Here is a 21616-nt window from a genome sequence, read left to right as displayed (position 1 = left end):
GAGCGGTTTTTTCTCCTTTCAGTGGGGTAGATGCTTAGCAGGGAACAATGAGCCAAAGGCCTATTCGACTTTTCAATGGTCACTCAGACAACCATTAGCTCCAAAAGGTATGAACACGTGACGCAGACGAGGTTTAAGTTAACTGCCCGGCACACGTGCCTTGGGTCGCTGCCAAAGGACCACAAGCCTTCCATTCGTCAGCCGATAATCCTGCGGATGCACGGCGGCGCCGCCTTGCCTACATCAGGCACACCATCCTGACGTAAGTCTCGTCCTGATGCAGCGGCCGGGAGTTCGCGACCACGCTCTTTGCGCGGATCTGGCCGGTCCCAAACCGTTCTTTCGGGCTGGCTGCCCGAGGCCGCCGGCCAGCGCCACTCCCACCGGGCGCGCCGCGCTGAGCGTGCGAACTGGGGGGTGGATGCACGCTCGCCAGAGATGCGGTACGGCACCGCCACGTGCAGTGCCGCTCCAGACCGCGACAGAGGCGCAGCGCGCTGGCGATGCCGATCGGGCGCCCGCCGCGTGTTCTGTGACGGGGGCATTGTGCGCCCTGGACGTATCGCCACCGGTATGCGAGGCGAGCTGACAGTGGAGATGGCTCGTGAGCAGCCCCGGCGCCCGTCTTTATGCTGGAGGTCGACCCTCCGCGGACGGATGGCGGCGTTTGTGGGATCCGATGAATTTATTGACGCCGATAAACCCACTCTGTACGGGTGGCGCTGTCTATGCATGCTGAACAAGCTAAAGCGGCCATCTAAGGCCATCAAAAAGGAATACGAGCACGTTATATGTAATTTTAGGGACGTTTGGAGACGTTACCATACGAGGCCAGGCCTGATCATCGGGATAGCTATCAACTGGTCGAGAATGGTTTGAGAGGTTTCACTTTTGGAGGGGTTCGAGGTCATCATAAGTTGATAAAAGTCCATCCAAGATCATAAAAATTATCAGCATCGCAGTCTGCGCGGTTTTCTAAAAGAGAAGTTCTCTTATGTTGGCGATAATTTTAAGCTCAAAGGATTACAAATATTTCATTCACGACAGCATAAATATTAACCCACGCTCTAGAAAAATGACGTAAAATGGATTCGTTAACAGTCTGGATACGACAAGCCAGCAAAAATTGGTTTACACCGCTATATTTCATAATCAAGGGTAGTACGAGATAACTGACGCAGGACGTGCCTGCCCTGATAATACGCCCGACCTGACAGCTGAGGAATCAGCAGAGACTGCCAATGCTGAAGACCAGCATCACCGGAGCAGCTCCACCGCACCGCATTGCTAGTTACGTGTATGTTTTAAGGAAAAGGCACACCACATAAGCTTTCAAGTGGTTTCCGAGGCCAGGTGCAGTGCATTTCACACGGGGTCTTTTTTGCACTATTTGCCGAGCAGTATAACGTTTATTTTTGTGAAATTGACGCCGCAGTTGAAACGTTGTCATAATTCCAGCGCCATCGCTTATAATCCTAGTGTCACCAGGTGTCTATAATCCTGATATCAACAGGTGCTTATAATCCTAGAGCGACCAGCTACTCAGAAGCCTTTTATCACCGTGACCCCGTATTCTGATACTAGCGCCCGGAGGCCCACGATAACCCCAAAAACTTTGCCAAAATACCTCATCGTAAATAGCGAGCAGAACTTAACACGACATATGTGCCAGGAAGATAAGCCGCAACGTCTCACGTATTTCGCTCAAACGCAGCTTTTGGGCGTGCTGACGCGCGCAATAAGACATCCAGGCCAGGGGCGGATGATGATATTTGGATTTTTCGGGCGTGCCAACTACAGCGGTCATTATGCGCCTACTAAGTGTCACACATCCCTAATGTATTTGGTGCGTGCGAGTGTCGCACGTTTAGCGCGCTGATCCACCGCGAATGAGTTAGGCACATTAGAGCCCGTGTCTTACACTGACTGAACGGGTGAGTCATGATTTCAAAGTTAACAGGTTCTACATAATTGCAAACTTCCTGGGTATTACAGATTGGAATCTCGCCAATCGGGAGACAGAGACAGTCCCCGCAAAGCGTAAGGGTGAGAGGGGCGCCTACGTTCAGCTTCCAGACGACGACACTGGACGGGTATCGAGGGCAGCCGACAGTCGGTGGCCGCAGCCGCGAAGAGCAGTGCTTTAGAGATAGAGGGTGGGTGGATGGGGAGCGAGGATCGAGGCAAATCAGTACCAAACTGCGATGTACTGTATTACGACGCACAGATGCCGTGCAGCACTCTCCACGTCACTGGGCAACCGTCCCACGGTTAGCATTCTGCTGACGGGAAATGCTACCTCCAGGATAATTTGACACTCTTCTTCACCGATCGAAAGGTCTTTCACACGTTCCTGCCAGATAGGCTAGCTCCCTGACCCTGCAGCAAACACGCCTCTGCTAAAATACTTTGTATTCACTCCCTTATCGCAGTTCGCTTTCGTCTCGCAATGTTCGCAACCACGCCGCTTCGACGCCGGCCTCCACACCACCAGCACAATTTCACGTCACCCCCGCTGAGTGCCACGGCCCCGCGGGTCCGGACGGACGGGCCGACCCGCTGACCGGGCCAATTTCGACACAGGACACCTGACGAGACCGGACGGCCGATTTAGACAGCGCCCGCCGCCGGCGCTAGTACTCCTCGCCCATCTCGATGCGCATGCGGCGCTGAATGTTGCGCATGTCCCGCAGCACCTTCAGCTGGGCGCAGTGGATGGGCGCCGCGTGCTTGGAGCCGGTCTTCTTGGGCCGGCACTGACCGGCGGTGCGCGAGCGCGGCTGGAACGGACGCATCGGGAAGCTCTTCTGCATGGAGAAGGTGACGCCGCGGGGCCGCACGCTGTTGGGCTGCGGACGGATAGCGCACGTCAACCGCGACCGGCCGTGAGCGTCGGGGGGGGGGGGGAGGGGGGGGCAGGGCGACGTCAGCCCCCTCCCCTTCCGCTGAACAGGCAGGTGCATGATGGTACGGCGTGTCTCCAACGCATATTCAACAGAAGCTGAAGTCAAGTGGGTTCTGACTTGAAGGTCCGGTCACGTCCTCGGTGCTTGCACTGATGATCGCTAAGCGTGTCAATGTCTAGAGATAATGTATAGAGATATGCCAGTGTCCGAAGATGGCCTGTGCCCACAGTCGGCACGTGTGTCACCGTTTGCGATGGTAACGGCAGAACGTCCCACCAAACCCCGATTTACGGTCAATTAAAGTGTCTGGATAGTCCGTTTCTTTACACGCGGAGCTATCACTAACACCGCGTGAGCATACTTGGGCATGTAGCAGGGCGGCCCCCGTCGCGCCACAGTGTCCGATGCATCAGTCGAGACAGTCTGATGCTCCCAGGTGCAGGCTTGCCCGTGACCAGCTAACCCCTAACACAGCTGGCTCCAAAAACGCAAATATCACCAAACCATGCGGCTAGAGCTACTTCGATCCATAAAAATAGTGCATGCGGTGAGAAAAGAGAACTAGGACACCGGACCCGCTCACATGTTCACCTTACACGGCCATACTTCGTCTGAATGATGGACAGTTCAATCAACAGTACTTATTCGAACTAATTTGCGCCAGCTACTGAAATCGCGTGTGACGAGAACAAAGCGCGAATGACTGGTATTCCACTGCATATAGCCATTAACTACTGATGGCATCCGACACACACTTATCGATTGGACACACTTATCGATTGATAATAAAGGAATGGATTGGACCCGACTGAGTGCAACGGTTTCCAAAACGCATTGGTTTAGAATTTCTATGGAGTTAGCATTTTACCATTATCACGAGGGTTGAGCCGATTTTTTTGCTTGTAAAAAAATAACAAATGTCTTATCCCACATTGTGAAAGAGAAGCCATGTCTACATCCTCAACAGTTCAGAATGTTAATGTACCGGTTTGTATCAAAACCATACACATTATGGTTATTTGGTGTTAACCTCACTGTTGTTCTGGGGTAATGTTCGTGTTTTGATTGACGGGGTCGGACTGGAATCGGAATTCGGAAACAAGGCGGAATATTCAAATCGCAAACTAGGCGGAATATTTTATTCAAAGTTGATACGTTAAAACGGTCTGAATGCGGGCAATTCAATGCACGAATGGTTGTATTGTGTACCAAACACAGCTGTGTGCCCATGTCATACAGTGTTGTATTCTGCACAAGCGGTCAGTTTGTCGCGCTTGTAGCAGTCCGAGTCACGGACGCATCAGAGCAACACTGTCGAATGGAGCGAAGGCCATTCAACAGACTCTCCCGCCAAGCCACCGGGCGGCGGCAGATCAGACAGGCAGTGTCTCAGGAGCATTAAATCAAGCGAACGACATCCAACAGTCCTCTTACCTCCCCCCCCCCCCCCCTTACCCCCAAAGACTACTCTGCTCTTCATGGGCAGGTAACGGCTTCAATACGTACAAGCGGCATGTAACACGCGTCGCTAAAAAAAAAAATGTCGACCCGTCTCTTTTCCAGCCGGACATATAATTAGTGTACCTTCCACGCGGCCTGTCTGAGTGGTTGCCCGGGGAAGGCTCACCTGCACGCGCGTGTTGATCCTCAGGGGCCGGCCGGGGCGGGAGGTCAGGCCGCGGCCGCCGCGCGGCGCCGGCCGCCGACAGCGCGTGCTGCAGCCGTCCTGGCCGCCGCCGCCGCTGCTGCGCGACAGCTTCTTGATCTGCCGCAGCACGCGCCAGTCACAAATCACCGCACACTGAGCGTGTCCGGCGGACACCGGCGTATGCTGGACACACTCGCGGACGTGCACGGCTTCTTAGAGAGCACAGCTCTAATCGTCCATGAGAAAAGCATGGGATGAATCATTTTCCGGACGACACGCTGTACATGCACAAAGACTTGGAACAGGAACACACGATCACTGAAACCCCTGAATGTGCCCTTGTTCAGCTTGTGCTGTCGTGGAGCCGCGCGAAGGAAACCCAACAAACCCAGTGACGCACTATGTGTATGCCATGCAATAGGTGCGCCAGGCTGTATGCCTGCAGTGCTTGAAACGTGCAAACTGTTAGCACTGTGTGCAAAACGAGCCTCAAAATGCGCGCATTACGCGTGTAGTAGCAATTGTGGCTTTCGGTTACACTTTCACATAAAACTGAGCCACCTCATGTAAAATCTTGCATCACGAGCTGATACAGACCGAGACTATACCAGGGACCAGCTCCTACTCGATCACACCATTACGTCCAGCACCATCCTCGAAGTGTACCAAGCACAGTTATCACTGAGTGCACCATCACCCCAGTCCGGCGGGCGGCGGCCGCCACTGACCTGTTTGTAGAGCTTGAGCAGGCAGCAGACCTGACGCCGCCGCTCCTCCATCATCATCTCCAGGCGGCCGATCTGCTCCTCGAGCTCACAGCGGTCGACACTGCCGTCCGTGCGGCCCATGTCCGTCTCCAGCCGCTGGCAGACGCACTCGAGCCCGGCGAACTCCTCGGCCAGCTCCTCCAGCAGCTGCTTCAGGCTCCGCTTGGTGCGTCGCAGCGTGGCCGGGTTGCAGAGCATCTTCTGCACCTGCGCCGAGGCCGCCGAGCGTGCGTCCTCGTCCCCGCCGTAGCACTGCGGCGTGGCACCGGCGGCGCGTCAGGCGAGGCGGCGACGCACGCGCGGCTCGACACACAACGTGGCAACACGCTAATGGCGGGAGCAACAGCCAGCGCGGATCGGAAGAGGATACACGGAATGCACGCCAGACGCGAACAGGACGGCTGGGAAGCAGTCTCGCCGTAAGAAATGACCGTGACCACGTTCCTACCCCACGCGCCGGTTTACAGGATCGCGTCCCACCGAGCCCCGTCTAGCACAGCCGGCTCCCGCGCCGCTGACGGGGCTGAGGCGCGCCACCCGAGCGCCAGTGTGTCACCTTGGCCGCCGCGGTGGATCGGAACGCCCGCCGGGTCACCGTCTCTGTCTGGTCGGTCACGCAGCCCTGGCGGTCGCGCTCGTACCGCGCGAAGTCGGCCGTGTTGTCCGGCCCGCAGCTAGGCGGCACGACGGCAGCACACAGCCAGTCACGTGAATAGGTGGCGCCACCAACCGTGCAATTACAACACCTTACAGCGGCCACACCACACGCACAAATGATAGGTAAATGACGTTCTAAAGCTCCATATATGCGGCCTATATGCCATATAATGCACCATGTTAGTGTAAGCGTATCACGCATGTATCAACACGGCGCTGTGTGAGTGCAAGACCAAGACTAACATCCGTCAAGGGGACAGAGTCATGTAATCCGCGCAGATGGCAGCACGCACATATTAAAACCGAGTCCTTCGTGCAACAGCGCGAAAAACGATACGGAATGGCGCCATAACGCCACAAAAAGTAGCGAGCAAAAATCCGCCTTTCTTCACTGCATAGCTTCGGCACGCAACGCGAGAAATGAACAAAAGAAGGTATATCACAAATTCGCATGCATAATAGAAAACGTTGACCCTCCATCAAAAAGCATTGCAACGTGTCGGCAGATAACAGCCCACTTCATCACTTCATAAGCGAGCTTCGCTGTTGCTATCACTAATTAATTCCCCGCAATTATCTCCTCTATCGCCTACTGGTGTTAAGCGTCGAGGAAAAAGCATGTGGACGCGTTACAACCAATCAAATCAATTACATCAACCACAATTTCTGGCGCCTGATGCCGCTGCGCACTACATGTGGACGTGGGTGGTGATGGTCATCGCGCCCAGGCGTCCAGCCAGCCTGGCAAACAGAGAGCACACCGGTCACGAAAACACCCCGCACGTGGGCAAATCAACCTCGGAAGCAAAGCAAACTTATTCACGCATGTTGCAAACGAACACAAAAACCAAGCCACGCAAGAATCTTGTAGAAAATCAATGTGCCGTATGTGCCACTAGCCTGCAAAACAAAAGCAAAGAAAGCGGCTGGCGCCTACCGCGTGCAGTGCACGACAGGCCCACGGCGTGCGGCCCGCGCCGACACCAGCGCTCTTACCTGCGCGGGTCCACCTCGATCTTGTACTTGTCAATCTCCAGTTTGTCGTAGTACTTGAATGGCTTGCGGCGACGGAAGCGCAGGAAGGGGCCCCGCTGCGGCATGCGGCCCACCTTGATATCGGGCAGCGGGGCGCCGGCGCGCGTGCAGCCGCCCGTCTGCTTGGCCAGGCTCATCACGCGCTGGATGTTGGCGCCGATGTGGTGGCTCTTGCCCGTGTTCTGCGGACGCGGCGCCAGGACAGTCAGCGCGCGGTCGGCACCGAACGACCGAGACAACTGACTGTCAAGAGGACACCGAGCACCAGCCGCCGGCGTGGCTGGCCGGGATCCACGGCCGCGACAGGCAGCGACGGCGGCGGCCCAGCGGCGCACGCGTGCTCACCGACGAAGAGAGGAAGGGCAGCGGCGCGCGGCCCATCTGGTACTGCCGGTCGCACTGCCGGCTGGTGCGCTGCTCCCGCTCCATGGTGTGCCGCGCCAGCCGCGACGGCGACTCTGAGTCAGAGTCGATGCCCGAGTCGGGGCCGCACTGGCAGACAGAGAGTCAGTTCAGGCTGCGGGCACGCCGGGACACGGCGAACCAGGCGAGACGGGCGCCGACCGGCAGAGCTGAACAGCCACCCGATCATTACAGGACAACCTGCCCACACCAACGCTCCTGACGACAACCTGTGTCGCAATCATCACATATAGCTTCCAGCACCATTCGCGAAGCCGTATGTGGAAAGTGCGTTGCTTAGTCGCAAGTTCCTCGTCCGTATATCACAAACCGCTGGCCGCGGCTTGCTGTTACATGAAAGCGACCGACAGACCCTTACAACATTTCGGATCAATGATACCCTCCACGCACGGTGCAAGCCAGCACAAGCGCTAGTAAGCAGTGGTCATGTTTATTCGCTACTTAAACTGTCCCAAGACCCTTGGCAGCTTCGAAAGATATGACGCCGATGTTCAGTCCTGCCATCCTGCGCACGCACTGAACCGTTCCTCCCAGCAATGCGCCGGCATGTCCAGGAAAACGATCTTTACTGCTGAACTGGAGCCCAGGCCAGCAGCCAGATGGGCGCGACAGTGGCGGCCGCCGCGGACGGCGGGCAGTCGCCGCCAGGTGGCAGACTCACCCGGCGGCCGGCCGACTCGCTGGCGGCGCGGCGGCGCGGCCGGCAGCCCCTAGCACGCGGCGGCGAGCGGCTGGCGCGCGACGCCAGCGACGCGGCGCGAGAGCGCTCGCGCAGCTCCTGCACAGAGCCCGGCACGTCTGCAGGTGCAAGCGCCAGTCAGGCGCGCGGACCAGGAGCTCACACAACTGGCTAACAGGCGGGGCAGAGGCACTGGCCACGCGGCAGAGCACATGCGGCATATGGCCAGGGAATAGGCAACAATCAGCATGGAGGAGGAACGTGACACAACAACCGGAGACTTTGAATAACCGGAGAACTGGGTCGCCATATAGTCCACCACGCGGTCCGATGTCCCCGGCTGCGCCGCGCATGTAGTTACACAGCAACAGAGGGCGAACAGGCGGTCAGTGATCGTGGATCCTCGAACACACAATTACCAAAATGTCCAATAACTATGAACAATTTGATTGTCACTCAAGCGTGTAGCCCCTCAGCGATGTTTGCGGGTACTAAAACAGGTGGGTGGTGGTGGCCAAAATAACCCCCTTCCCCAAAGTACGCCTACCTACTAGCTCGACCGCAAAATTTACACTTCGTCACACGCCACCTGGCCGCGTGTTTTAAAGTTCCAGGGCGTAGAAAAGTCCAGGCCACTGTCGCAGCTTCACAGCCAGCTACGTGAGACAGGGTACCGGCCACATTCAGAGGCGTCGAGCAGGCCACCTACATTTGGAGGCGTTGGCCAGTATGCCGGCGCCGCTACAGCGTGACTTGGAGCGCTGGCGTTTGTCGCACCAGAGGTGGTCGCCGTCGCCGTCCGTCTCGTCGCCGCGGTCGCGGCGGCCGCCCGTCTGCTGGATCAGGCTCTCTGCTCGCAGCCTGACGCCCTCTGCCACACCGCCAGTCGAGTCATGTAGCCGTACAGACGGCCAGTGGACACCCTCTGCCGTACCGCCAGTCGAGTCACGCGGCCGTACAGACGGTCAGTGGACACTCTCTGCCCCACCGCCAGTCAAGTCACGCGGCCGTGCAGACGGTCAGTGGACACCCTCTGCCACACGGCCAGTCGAGCCACGCGGCCGTACAGACGGTCAGTGGACACCCTCTGCCGCGCCGCCAGTCGAGTCACGCGGCCGTACAGACGGCCAGTGGACACCCTCTGCAGCACCGCCAGTCGAGTCACGCGGCCGCACAGACGGCCAGTGGACACTCTCTGCCGCACCGCCAGTCGAGTCACGCGGCCGTACAGACGGCCAGTGGACACCCTCTCCCGCACCGCCAGTCGAGTCACGCGGCCGTACAGACGGTCAGTGGACACCCTCTGCCGCACCGCCAGTCAAGTCACGCGGCCGTACAGACGGTCAGTGGACACCCTCTCCCGCACCGCCAGTCGAGTCACGCGGCCGTACAGACGGCCAGTGGACACCCTCTGCCGCACCGCCAGTCAAGTCACGCGGCCGTACAGACGGTCAGTGGACACCCCCTCCCGCACCGCCAGTCGAGTCACGCGGCCGCACAGACGGCCAGTGGACACTCTCTGCCGCACCGCCAGTCGAGTCACGCGGCCGTACAGACGGTCAGTGGACACCCTCTGCCGCACCGCCAGTCGAGTCACGCGGCCGTACAGACGGTCAGTGGACACCCTCTGCCGCACCGCCCGTCGAGTCACGCGGCCGTACAGACGGCCAGTGGACACCCTCTGCAGCACCGCCAGTCGAGTCACGCGGCCGTACAGACGGTCAGTGGACACCCTCTGCCGCACCGCCAGTCAAGTCACGCGGCCGTACAGACGGCCAGTGGACTACCTCTGCCGCACCGCCAGTCGAGTCACGCGGCCGCACAGACGGCCAGTGCACACCCTCTGCCGCACCGTCAGTCCAGTCACACGGCCGTACAGATGCCCCGACAGCCGTGGTCAGTGGGCACCCTCTGCCGCACCGCCAGTCCAGTCGCGCGGCCCCACAGACAGTCCGCGGCCGTGGTCACAGTCACGCAGTGTCAGTCGGTGGGAGTGGGAGTGAATGAAGTGAGCTAGCATTGTCAGATGTGGGCCATGACGTGGATAGGTCAGTGGGAAGGAAAAGACTTGGTTGCCTCAGATTGATCTGATTTACTACATTCCCTCGGGTTGAGTCCGCACATCTATTGAAAAATGGCGTCGTCAGTCCGTGCCTTCTTTCAACGGGCGTACTTGGAAGGCATCTTATTGCGCGTCTTGAATCACAGGTAAGCAAGCATGGTCTCTCACGTATGTTGAAACAGCGGTAGGGATCAGCCAGAAAAGAAAATGCGAATTGAGACAGCCTACTCAAGACGGCATGTGAAGCCACAAGTGGAAGGTGACTACGCCTGCTATGCAGTGGAACGTCGCATCTGCTGTTTGTACGTCATTAGCATTTCCATTTGCGCCGTCATAAATACTTCATGCCACATCAGGACATGTCGCTGCGGTATTTCACTAGAGCTTGGCACAAAACCTTATCGACATAGCGTTTGCGCCAGTTCATCCTCAGCCACAGGTACTAGCATCTGTCGCCTAGCCCAGTGACTCACGCTTGGTTTGTGACTTGCCGCGGGAGCATGGCGGCTTTCTGGCCGGCGAGCGGGACGTGCAGGGGTTCGAATTGCGCAGAGACGGCGAGGAGCAGTTCTGGCGGCGGCGCGGCGGCGACCGGCTGGCTTGTGGGTGCGTCGAGTTGGACAGCGACCGTCGCCGCTGGATGATGTACTGGAAATCGAGCGAACACCGCAGTGCGTCAGTGGTCATACAAGGCTGCTAGGGCTTAACTGGAGGAAGCGCCACACTCACGGGCACTAACCAGCGGTCGACGAGGTTTCAGTTGACTGGGGGAAACAACAATAGATGGTAATCCATGACAAGACGCATATAGCACAACAAATGTTCCTCAGCACTATTTGGCGGACATGCTGCGGTAGAATATGCAATTTTGCATACTGATGAAATGTGTTTTATACTAAATTAACCGCGCGGTGTTTAAACAGCCGTGATCGATTAAACAGGGCATTTCATCAGGTTCTGAGGTTTCGAAATGCTTCCTAGCAATTCGAACTTCACATAGCCACATAATTGGGCGGAACACATCGTGTCGTTTGGAGTGTAACCAAACTGGCAAGCGTTTCCCAACATGATGCTGCCACGAAACGCCGTCCGTGGCATCAGCATACCACGCCAGCCACATAGCGGGCCGGGGCAGAGCTCCTCAACCTCGTCAGTAAAATGCCAACGCTCTGGTGGTGCTCGAGCTCACGGAAGTCTCTGGCGGGAGCAGCTGGTATAAAAAGCAAAACCAGTAACACGACGCCGGTCCAGTGATCCTATGTTAACATAGCATAATAAGAACACATTCGTGTAAGGATGGTTCTGTGTGAGGTAGACACTTGAATAAACCGCATCGCGGAAGCCCAGCATACCAGAAGCAAATACAGTTGTCATATAAAGGCATGAACGCGATAACTATCTAACGTTGCCACAGGTGACCACGTGATCGAACCTCTGCTGCCAATCTAATATGTCAACACACTAATTACTCCATAGATATAACACTACTAATATGAGCAGATAGCAAATATGTTTAGTGTCCAATTACCTGCTGCACTTTCTTCGGACTGTTACTCTGGCAGGGTGCCGGATTTCGGTTTCTAGGTGTCGTGCTTCGGTTCCGACAGGGTGCCGGGCTTCGGTTCCGACAGGAAGTTGGGCTCCGGTTCCGACAGGGTGCAGGTTTCCGTGCTTGAGCACATCGTTCTGCGTTCGTATACATTTTCTTCATGAAATCCAGCTGATCGTGGAGATTGCTGCATCTCGACTCCGCTACATTCAGCTGGCTCAGGAAGTCTTAAACGCAGAGTATGAGCGATTAGTCCAGTGTGATGCGAGTGCCATCCGAGTGCTACATTCAGCTGACTCAGAAGTCTAAAACACAGAGCATGAGCGATTAATCCAGAGCGATCCGGGTGTCATCAAGATCGCTTTTTCAGTCGCACCTACAGCTCCTTTGAATTGGTGAGATCTGCAGCAAGCCGAGGCGCACTGACTCCCACAGCACGTCACGCTCGACGTTGGACAAGCGTGGCGATCACAGGCGCGAGAGCTGTCAGTTGGTGTCACGCAAATTATGCCAAAAAATGAGCTAATGAAGCCAGACACCTTGTGAACAGCTAATACCATGTGTACCATTTCGCTAATACCATTGCTTGAAAAAAAATGGCTGGCTGGCTGAATGAAGAGAGCTGATGCAGCTCGGGCAGTAATGGCAGCTGCAGTCCATGAAATCATACAGTTTGCAATGTTTCACGGCGTTTGACGGTACCATCAAAGTATTCTGGCCAAACTAAATACCTCCCGTGTCTCAATTTGGCAATGATACGTATTTCACGTTAATCGAATAAGGAAGATGAAATCGTATAGATATTGCGCTATTGCTGAAGCCACCTGATCTAACAGCTTGCATGCAAAAGCTTAACATCTTTCACAGCATGCACGCGTGCCACGGCAGTTGAAACTACCAGAACCCGCAACCGAGAAGTTGCGAAGACATCAGCCTGAAGAAACCGTCACAACCTAGCCGAGCCAGGCAGCTGAAGTTGAAAACATTTGCATAGTTCAAGTAAAACTAACTGGGATTGTGGACTCTGTCACACAAAGGTGTGCACAGAGTGTGTCACCTTGCATTCGATCGTCGTTTTCGTCCTTGCTTTGCAGACATGTAAGAAGCTTATCGCGCTCCTTCAAAGCTCTCGACACTTCCTGTTGAGCATCGTCCTGTGCCGATCGCAGGTCAGAAAGCAGTCCGGAAAGACTGTCAAATCCCTCTGAGATCTCTGAAATAAAGTAAATGATGTGATAATCATATGAAGTAAAATGCTGATATTGGTGGCTTAGGGGGCTTTGGCTACACTGGTCATAGTGCACTCATTCCCAGTCAGAAACAGGCAATGTGATACATGATGTTACATGGAAATGACCATACATTTGACCAGTGGAGACACAACATGAAATCTGGGCACAATACTAACACTTTTCAAAAATTGGACCCATGCACATGTAATAGATCATTCCATGGATTTAAGGAGTTTGTAAACTGTTGGACTGGACTGAAAACTGTACTGGCACAGACTGGAGCCAGTCACATATTCAACACAGCATAAAAATACGATACCAAACAACAATGCATATAGCATACAACAAACTGTTATGAGAAAATTTTGCTTTAAAAAGCTGAAGTAGTTTGAACTTGGTAAAACTGACACAATAGCTAACAGATCAGCCTGATATCTGACTATATTTAGACTAGATCTTGGCCATGAAAAGATGCCATAAGTGCACCAGCAAATTCAACTCACAGCACATTCCCAGAATGATCTTGAAATATTGAATGATACCTTAGCTTGGGCTACTTAGCAATGAAGACATTGCTGCCCATTTTGTAAAGATACAGGCTTACCATTCACCACAGGGTGGTACTGTAGTCACAGAAAAATGCAAATTATGCCAGTGTTATTTCCACCTACCATCTCTCCTGGATGTTTTCAATGATCTGACAGCAGGGTGCTTTGGTGGACAAGGATCCTGCTGAGATATGAGAGTAGAGCAGCTGAAGCTTGATGAAATGTCAGTTGCCATGTCTTCAGCTGTTTAGCAATACTTGACACTGGAAAGCATGGCAATAGTGCACCAATGTCATGACAATCAGCCACACACATCAATAAAAAACTGATGTCTGCTATGGTAAAAAGAGTAATATTCAACAAATTAGAGGTTCATGTACACAACTGAACTGCCTGTTGTGGATATATGTTTCCACTTAGTACCAAAGAGGCTGTACCTCCTCACTCTTTCCATTCAAAATACCAAGTTATGACAACCAGTAAACCATTGCTGGTAAAGAAAATGACAAGTACTTGCCAATCCACATGAAATTTAAAGTATTTACATGCATGGAATGAATTCAGCTTATATATAAGCTAACATATATGCTAAGCTTTTTGGGTTTGCCAGCAAAAAAACTTCCTTTTTGCATGTTCTAGAAGGGTGGGAGCAACACAAAATTTAATGAGCAGCATTTAAGCCACAGGCAATTTTGAACACCTGACATGTTGGTAGTTGACTTTTTCTTTGGCTAAAATTACATGGACAAAAACATTACTTTGATAGTATTATCACTTAAAACCACTGATCGCAAGTGGTGCTGGCATTAACCAAAGCTTCAACAAGTTATCTTGTTAAAGTGCACAACACAGTTATCTTGTTACTAAGTTATCATACATACAAGTTATATTAACCAAGTTATCTTGTTGCAAGCAAAGAAAACAGATCACCAGGGTGATATAAATTTCTGCATAACTAACACAATTTGTCAGCAGGCCTGATCCTTGTAAAAAAAACTGAGCACAATTTGTGTGCTCATTACATATGAAAATCTGAGGCACTCTCCTGACCCGCATGCATCTTTCTCTGTATCTATCCAAATTGCAGTAATGCTGTGAGCATTTACTCACAGAAGGAGACAATTGGAATGAAAGAACACAGGATATTTTTACAGCGTATGGGGCATTTCAGTTGATAGTTTACGAGGCTGAAGGCAAAGTGCATTTATCCAACATTCCAGGTGCTTCCAGCCTGTTGGGGGTCGAAAAGCTTATATTGATAGAATTTTTACCTGACCTAGATGAAAAAGCCAGGTACAATGGCATACTGCTTCGGAAGCCAAATCCCTTCTAACCGTACATGAAACATTGAATCATCGCGCGGAAAAGCAGACAGCGGTACACAATCCTCGGAGCATGAGCACAAAATGACTTACAACACTGGACGAGTGGGTAAGTTACCTCACTTACACGGTACAAAATTTACTAAAGCATTCTTGGTCACTGTCTCAAGGGTTTTCCTCAACTACTGTGTCAGAAATTTAAATCAACCTCCACAGCTTTGTACGAGCAGTGGAAGTGGGTGAAAGTAAATTCGTCACAGGTAATATATTCTCCGACCCTAGCGGTTATCAAATTTTTAAAATAAAATCCTGAGAATTACTGCCTTTTTCTGATAAGTTAAGATACGTTAAGCAAGTTTTTAAAAAAATTAGGATTAATATAACTTTCTGTTTTTTTTCTCTTTACACATACACTAGTTTGTATTTCTGCGAGGGAGGTAGATGAACAAGCCATAGGGTAACTAGCCTAAGCCTTTTTGTTGTTGTATGTTGCTAGGCGACGAGATCTCCAAGCCATGCGCCAAAGACCTGCCAAATCGGCCGCGCGAGCTGCGCAACAAGCTGGTGGCAAAAGCACCCGGTACGCATAAAGGGTAGAGTGAACCAGGACAGGAAAGGACTGGACAGAATAGGAAGGGTCGACGCGAGCACTCAGTTTGCTTTTGTCCTTTTCTGAATAGACAACCGGATGGTGTGGACTTGGGCGACAACTAAAATAAATTTGGGGACAGCATGCGTTTAAGCATCAAAGTAGCAAACGAAGCAATGACCATTGAGCACGCAGCCAAAAGCTGTGGCTGATATCACGTGTCCGAGATTGAAGGAGGAATACCGGGACTGGAGAGAGCAAACTGAAGTGAAGCGGTGCATTGAGTGTAAAACATGAGAAACGTGCCGTTTGCGAGCAAAATTGTGGAGACAAAAGCCAATTTCTGGAAAAATGAAGGACATTCCCCAGCATGCCGATCAACAATCACCACCACCAAGCTTTTTACGCCGCCGGTGGACCGACCGTTTCCCTTTGCCTCTCGTCTGCTTCATTACCGGCGAGGTCATGCTCCACCAGAAATGCACCTCCAGTAGGGCGGCGATACAAGCAGCAAAGGGTACCGTTTCCCATCCTGAATTTGCTAAATAATTATGGTGCAGGGACGCTGCATAGTAAAGTTACACGCGGCTTTGCCAAGATTGCGTCTCGGTCCTCGTCGCACGCCTCTTCCCTTTTTAACGGTTTCGGCTTTGTCGCTCTTTTAGATAATTATCTTTGGATCGACAGGCTTCTTTGGATCCCTGTCGTTTTTCGTATCCCGGCTTGTGTCGTCAGGCGTATTTCGGGATATGACACCATGATGTTGCTGAGGACAAACACAAAGTGTCGTTCAATATCACGTCTATTTCAGAAGCGGTGCAGATTCTGGTATACAGACTGTCCATTGATGAATATTTAGCGTAACAAAATATTCGCAGCATAACAGTATGGGTAAGCAATGGGTTGCCTGATGCCATGGCGCCCTATTGATTTTTGATTAAGGTCACTGAGACTGCAAAGAAAAATATGCAAGGCAGTAAGTAGGTATACGCATGGACGTTAGTTGTTTTGCACTTTGCCCCATAGTATACGCAATATGGGTGTTGGATGGCTCCACAAATACCCTGCACAATCCAATACAAAGTACAATAACGCAGCTTACCGATTGCAGATTCATCTATGCTTAGCCCTAGCTCTACCATGGGTCTGAGCCCATGATACCATAGACCATGAACCCCACAACTCACCATGGTCTACAAACTCCCGCGGCTCATCATAAGCCGAGGATGGCCATGCGGCTATGAGCCGGGGACTACCCTGCAGCTCACCATGAGCCGGGGACGACCCTGCAGCTCACCATGAGCCTTGAACCCCCGCGGCTCACCATGAGCCGGGGACAACCATGTGGCTCACTATGAGCCGGGGACGACCCCGCGGCTCACCATGAGCCGCGGACACACCTGCGGCTCATGGTGAGTTTTTTGTTGCGCCACATGTCAGCGGTCATGCCATGTAGTTCCGCATTACTTTTAGCTCCTGTGTGCGAAACCACTACTGGTTTCGGTAGTGTCAAGATCCCAGTAACTTTCTGGTATATCTATTTTTGTGTTCGATGTGCCTTATAAGCAAGGAAGCGTCGGGCAGTATGATTTTGTTAGTCTTGCTTGGAGCCGATGGGATTGTGGAGTTTTTAACACCTTGAGTTTGGAGTTCTTATGCTGACAGTCAACAACTTTAATACACAGGGAGGCGTCGGCTAAATGACGCTACCAAGCAAACATTGCTTGTTTTGCGAAAACTCGTCGTGCTTAGCTGTGCTCATGATCAATCGTAAGCCGTTACCATCGTCACAGCCAGATCACTGTATTAGTGAGCGAAACCACTGAGTGGGCACTGCTGGTCGTGCTGAGTGGGTACTACTGGTCGTGCTGAGTGAAAGCACGGTGAAAGCCAGGTCGTGTATCTGGCTCGCCTCGCTCTTTGGCGACGTCGATGAGCATTTAGCGACAACACACAGTACGCCACAGACCCACCGTGCAGCGGAGTGGCTTACCACACCATCGAAGATGAGGGGGCGACGGGAGCCTGCAGCTGGATACGTGCCGGTCTACCTCAGGCACTACCACGCCACGACCCGTGCGGGCTCAGAGACGTCGTCCTTCAGGGCTCCCTGTGGTCGTGGTGAGTGGGCACCTCTGGTCGTGCTGGGTGGGCACCACTGGCCGTGCTTAGTGGGCACCGCTGGTCGTGCTGAGTGGGCACTACTGGTCGTGCTGAGTGGGCACCACTGGTCGTGCTGAGTGGGCACCTCTGGTCGTGGTGAGTGGGCACCACTGGTCGTGCTGAGTGGGCACCACTGGCCGTGCTGAGTGGGCACCACTGGTCGTGCTGAGTGGGCACCACTGGTCGTGCTGAGTGGGCACCTCTGGTCGTGCTGAGTGGGCACCTCTGGTCGTGCTGAGTGGGCACCACTGGCCGTGCTGAGCGGGCACCTCTGGCCGTGACGCTCGCAGTTCCGTCCCCACGTCACATTCGGCGGCTGACGCTGCCGACGTCCTGTGCGGGTGCACTGTGAGACCGCTCACTGAACCATCGCCTCATGGAAGCCTGCCGGGTACGAGTGCGGAGATGAGCGTACGCAGGCTAGGATGTCGCCGCCAGCAGCCCATAGCATCAGCATCGCATGTGTCATATGCTTTAAGACGTAGCACAGTCCGTACACACTGACAAATTGCTGGGGACCAAATGGATGGCCAGCAAGCCCGAGCACCTTGAAACGCCTTGCCTGTCTCAGGCGGTTGATCAAGAGGAGCGTTCACCACGCCAAGTTTTGGTGACTTGTGAAACCGACTACGGCAGGGTTCGGTGACTTTTGAGATCTACCACGACAGGGTTCGGTGACTTGTGAGAGGGGTGCATCTCAAAGAAACCTCCGAAGGAAGTCCTGGTGTCGTTTTCCATTTTCTCTGTTGCTACCCTCCATATCTTTTACACCATCAATGTCAACCCAACGATGGCAGGTGCGAACGGAAAATGTTTGCCGAAGACAGACTGCACATTGCTGGCGCGCATATCTCCTGACACCGTGCACCCTGACCGGGGGAACACACGCCTGACAAGCACTGTCACTTGACGCCTTACCTGGCGTCTGACGTCGCGCCAGAGCTAATTTCTTCAGCGCCGGAGTTTTTGAACCAACGGTGTCTTGACAAAGTGGCGGCAGCGTCGTGAAATCCCTGGGTTCTGGATGTGGTATGCAATACCAAAAGACGCCCAGAGCTAAAGATGATGGCAGTGAGCTCGCCAGCTGCAATCCAAGCGCAGAACACCGCAGTAGACTAGTGGGTTCCCCCACATCACCGGAGGCCGGGCTATCCCTGTAAGAGCCAGCCCACCGGTGCCGCTGGCCGGTACCGATCGGCACGGAATGGGGCGTCCTATGCCACTTGTGTCACTTGATAGCCTTTCGCGATTGGCCGCGATGGCTTATGCCGCATTGCTGCACAGTGGGGCACGACCGTGATGTTAATATTTCATGAGCTAGTATTAAGTTGTCATCGGCTACGCACGTGGACAGACATGATGATCGACCGAGGCACAGTGTCCACAACACTGTACGTTGGCCCTGGCGCTGAGTTTGTCGTGGCATTCGCTGACAGGGTGTTTTTGCACCACTAAGTTGCTGTTTGACTTCGGCAAGCATATGCGGTTTGTACCTTGTCTCGGTGTAGATTCGTGTCGTTGCGTCGCGTAGTCGTGATGCAGTGGCCATAGTCACTGCAGGAGCGTTCTGACTTTTCGTGACTTGACTCGTCTTCACGTCATTTTTGTGATGAGGGGTGTCATTCATTGACCGCGAACCTAAAACAAGGACATCCGTGAGGAGTCATGTGAGAAATATTGCGGTGATTTTCACTTTATCTCGTTATCTTGTTCACTATTGAACTGGCTGGAAGCCTGCTTAAATCCCTTGCATTCCCCACCGCCTTTTTCTATCTTGCTTAGTTATTCAACGGACTGGCGGCTGTCCGTTGGCGCACAGCTGTTGAGCCCGGACCAAGAGAGTCTTGCCGGTCAGTGCCGAGCCATCCCTGGCCTAGGCACACGGCAGTCTTCTGCCCGGTGACCTTATTTGTTTAGCAGCCCGGCCCAGTAGCCATAAAAGGTGAGCGAAGGATAGGGCAGCGCCACTGGAAGACTTACTTGGTTAAGTCCTAGGTAAACAGTTTGCCTAGGCTGTATGGAAATCCACCAATATTCTTACACTGTTTGACCGATAAGCATTCCTGTCGTTGTTCGTGATGGGCCGATTGCCAAGTGGGAGGGGGGGGGGGGGAGCAATTGCGGCTAAGCAAGTCACCGCTGGGCACGTGACCACGGCATACGACAGCTGGGCCTGGTGTTGCATAGTTTAGACCGCTATGCATCGTTTCCGCTACCTGAAATATCAGAAACAGAAGAGTCGCTTGCTGGCAAAATGCCTAGGCGTTAAATGCCGATATTTTTATTTTCACTGTAAAAATTAGTCATCAGATGACACATTGACTTGCGGGCTCGTTCGGAGCATTCTATACTATACACCCGTGTGCGGGCTACCGCTCGCATGCCACCGGACACTAATTCGCAGCGGCTGCTGACCGTACACTCAACGACTCAGAACACTTGTTGCCCCGCGCTGAACACAGTTGCAAGCGTGCTTCCGCCGGAGCAGCGCTGCGTGTGCAGGTTGCTCGTTGACATGTAACGACCCTTAATGGACCAGCCCCCGCAGGTGCCCGAGCCGTCCCCAGGGCGCTCCGCCGGCAATTAATCTCGCCGGCGTGTGCCGGTGCCGCAAAGCTTGGCGGCGCCGGCGGCTTCTCCCGGTCCCGAGTAACGGCCTGTCCGTCTGGATGGCGTCGCCCGCGGCGGTGATCGGGTACGACCGGCGCCAGCGCTCTGTTGACGCGGGCGGCATGGTGACGCCCCCGCAGGACGCTCGGCGCTGTCCGGCGGCGCGCCCGTCTGCGACCCGGGCCACGAGCGACCACACGCGCCATGTCCAGCCCGTCCGGTCCTTGTCGTCATGGTGAGTGGGCGGCGGCTGGGCGCCGCCTCCGGTCCCTCTGCCCCTCCTGAGCACCTCACGCACCATGTCCGGCCCGCCCGGTCCCTGCCGCCATGGTGAGTGGGCGGCGACTGGGCGCCGCCTCCGGTCCCTCTGTCCTCCTGAGCACCTCACGCGCCATGTCCGGCCCGCCCGGTCCCTGCCGCCATGGTGAGTGGGCGGCGACTGGGAGCCGCCTCCGGTCCCTCTGTCCTCCTGAGCACCTCACGCGCCATGTCCGGCCCGCCCGGTCCCTGCCGCCATGGTGAGTGGGCGTCGGCTGAGAGCCGCTTCCGGTCCCCTCCCCAGCACCTTCGCTTAGGGCAGACCGCTGGAGATGCTGTTTATGGTATGGCTGTGCCGGCTTTGCCATGAAGTCGAGTTATTAATGATTGGTGGTTGAGACGGAGTTTGTTTATTTTTTTGTGCGCTCATGTAGCCTACGCTAAACCTTGTTTGGAGTGTATGTTAGACTGTTGGGGCGTAACGGCAGTTAACTGCGTGTGTTTTCAGATTAGGAGGCGCAAAAAGAGCCTGCATTAGCGTCAATCCAGCGCTGCCATGGTCGCAAACGGCACTCCCGCCAAGGGTCCGGACGGGCAGGTACGGAGCCAGAGTAGCGAAGCAGAAAATGTACTTGAACCGTACTTCAGGCAGTGTTTGCATTTGGCCCGTTTTCTCCGCCTAACGTTACTTATATGTAGCTGCTACTTTCATCGAACGTGATGGAAACGCTCTCGGTGCCTGATCATGTGAAATTGGTTTTGGCATCGCGTGCTCGTCTCAAGCACCATCCCAATGCCGCAGCAATGTGCTGAAACAGGTAGCGGACTCATGCTTACTTGCATTGAACACAACTTAAACGTTGAAATAACATTTCAGCCGCTCGGATACCAGGAGCCGACGCCTTTCTACACGCATCTGCTGCGCTTCCTTTTCGGACATGTCGGCTTGTTTCTTTCTCGTGGCCGGCTTTGCAGTTGTCGGTAAGTGATTGGGAGCACCCTGGCAGGACAGGGATAGAAAAGCAGTAGACGATTAATCAACGAGGATAGGGAATTATCGTATCATAAGACATGGAGGTAGCAGCATCGGTGTGGTCTGGTTTACCTGAGCACCTTGTTCTTTTGATCTGTTATCAGTCGCCCTTATGGCGGTTTGAATATGAGTAGT

At 53.9% G+C, this 21616-nt stretch overlaps 1 protein-coding gene and 1 long non-coding RNA gene across 2 annotated transcripts; one reads left to right on the top strand and one right to left on the bottom strand.

Annotated features, from left to right (window-relative positions):
• Positions 1 to 2397: 2397 nt before the first annotated feature.
• On the bottom strand, positions 2398 to 8132 carry LOC119100350 (uncharacterized). The gene is made up of 7 exons (XM_037223452.1): positions 8098 to 8132; positions 7359 to 7505; positions 6975 to 7195; positions 5878 to 5995; positions 5283 to 5573; positions 4534 to 4671; positions 2398 to 2849 (listed from the first exon to the last, which is right to left on the bottom strand). Exons 2-7 carry the CDS (start codon positions 7440 to 7442, stop codon positions 2634 to 2636), a joined length of 1068 nt encoding a protein of 355 aa, XP_037079347.1. The 5' UTR covers positions 7443 to 7505; positions 8098 to 8132; the 3' UTR covers positions 2398 to 2633.
• Positions 8133 to 20367: 12235 nt separating this feature from the next.
• LOC119099880 (uncharacterized) lies at positions 20368 to 21403 on the top strand. Its single transcript, XR_005094430.1, has 3 exons — positions 20368 to 20425; positions 20957 to 21046; positions 21326 to 21403. It is a non-coding gene; the product is annotated as an uncharacterized LOC119099880 (long non-coding RNA).
• Positions 21404 to 21616: the final 213 nt, after the last annotated feature.

Source organism: Pollicipes pollicipes, unplaced genomic scaffold, assembly GCF_011947565.3.
Source record: "Pollicipes pollicipes isolate AB1234 unplaced genomic scaffold, Ppol_2.1 Scaffold_4881;HRSCAF=5763_pilon_pilon_pilon, whole genome shotgun sequence".
Classification (NCBI taxonomy): Eukaryota; Metazoa; Arthropoda; class Thecostraca; order Pollicipedomorpha; family Pollicipedidae; genus Pollicipes; species Pollicipes pollicipes.
Note: the sequence above shows the minus strand (reverse complement) of the source record. Positions and strands in the feature narration are given on the sequence as shown.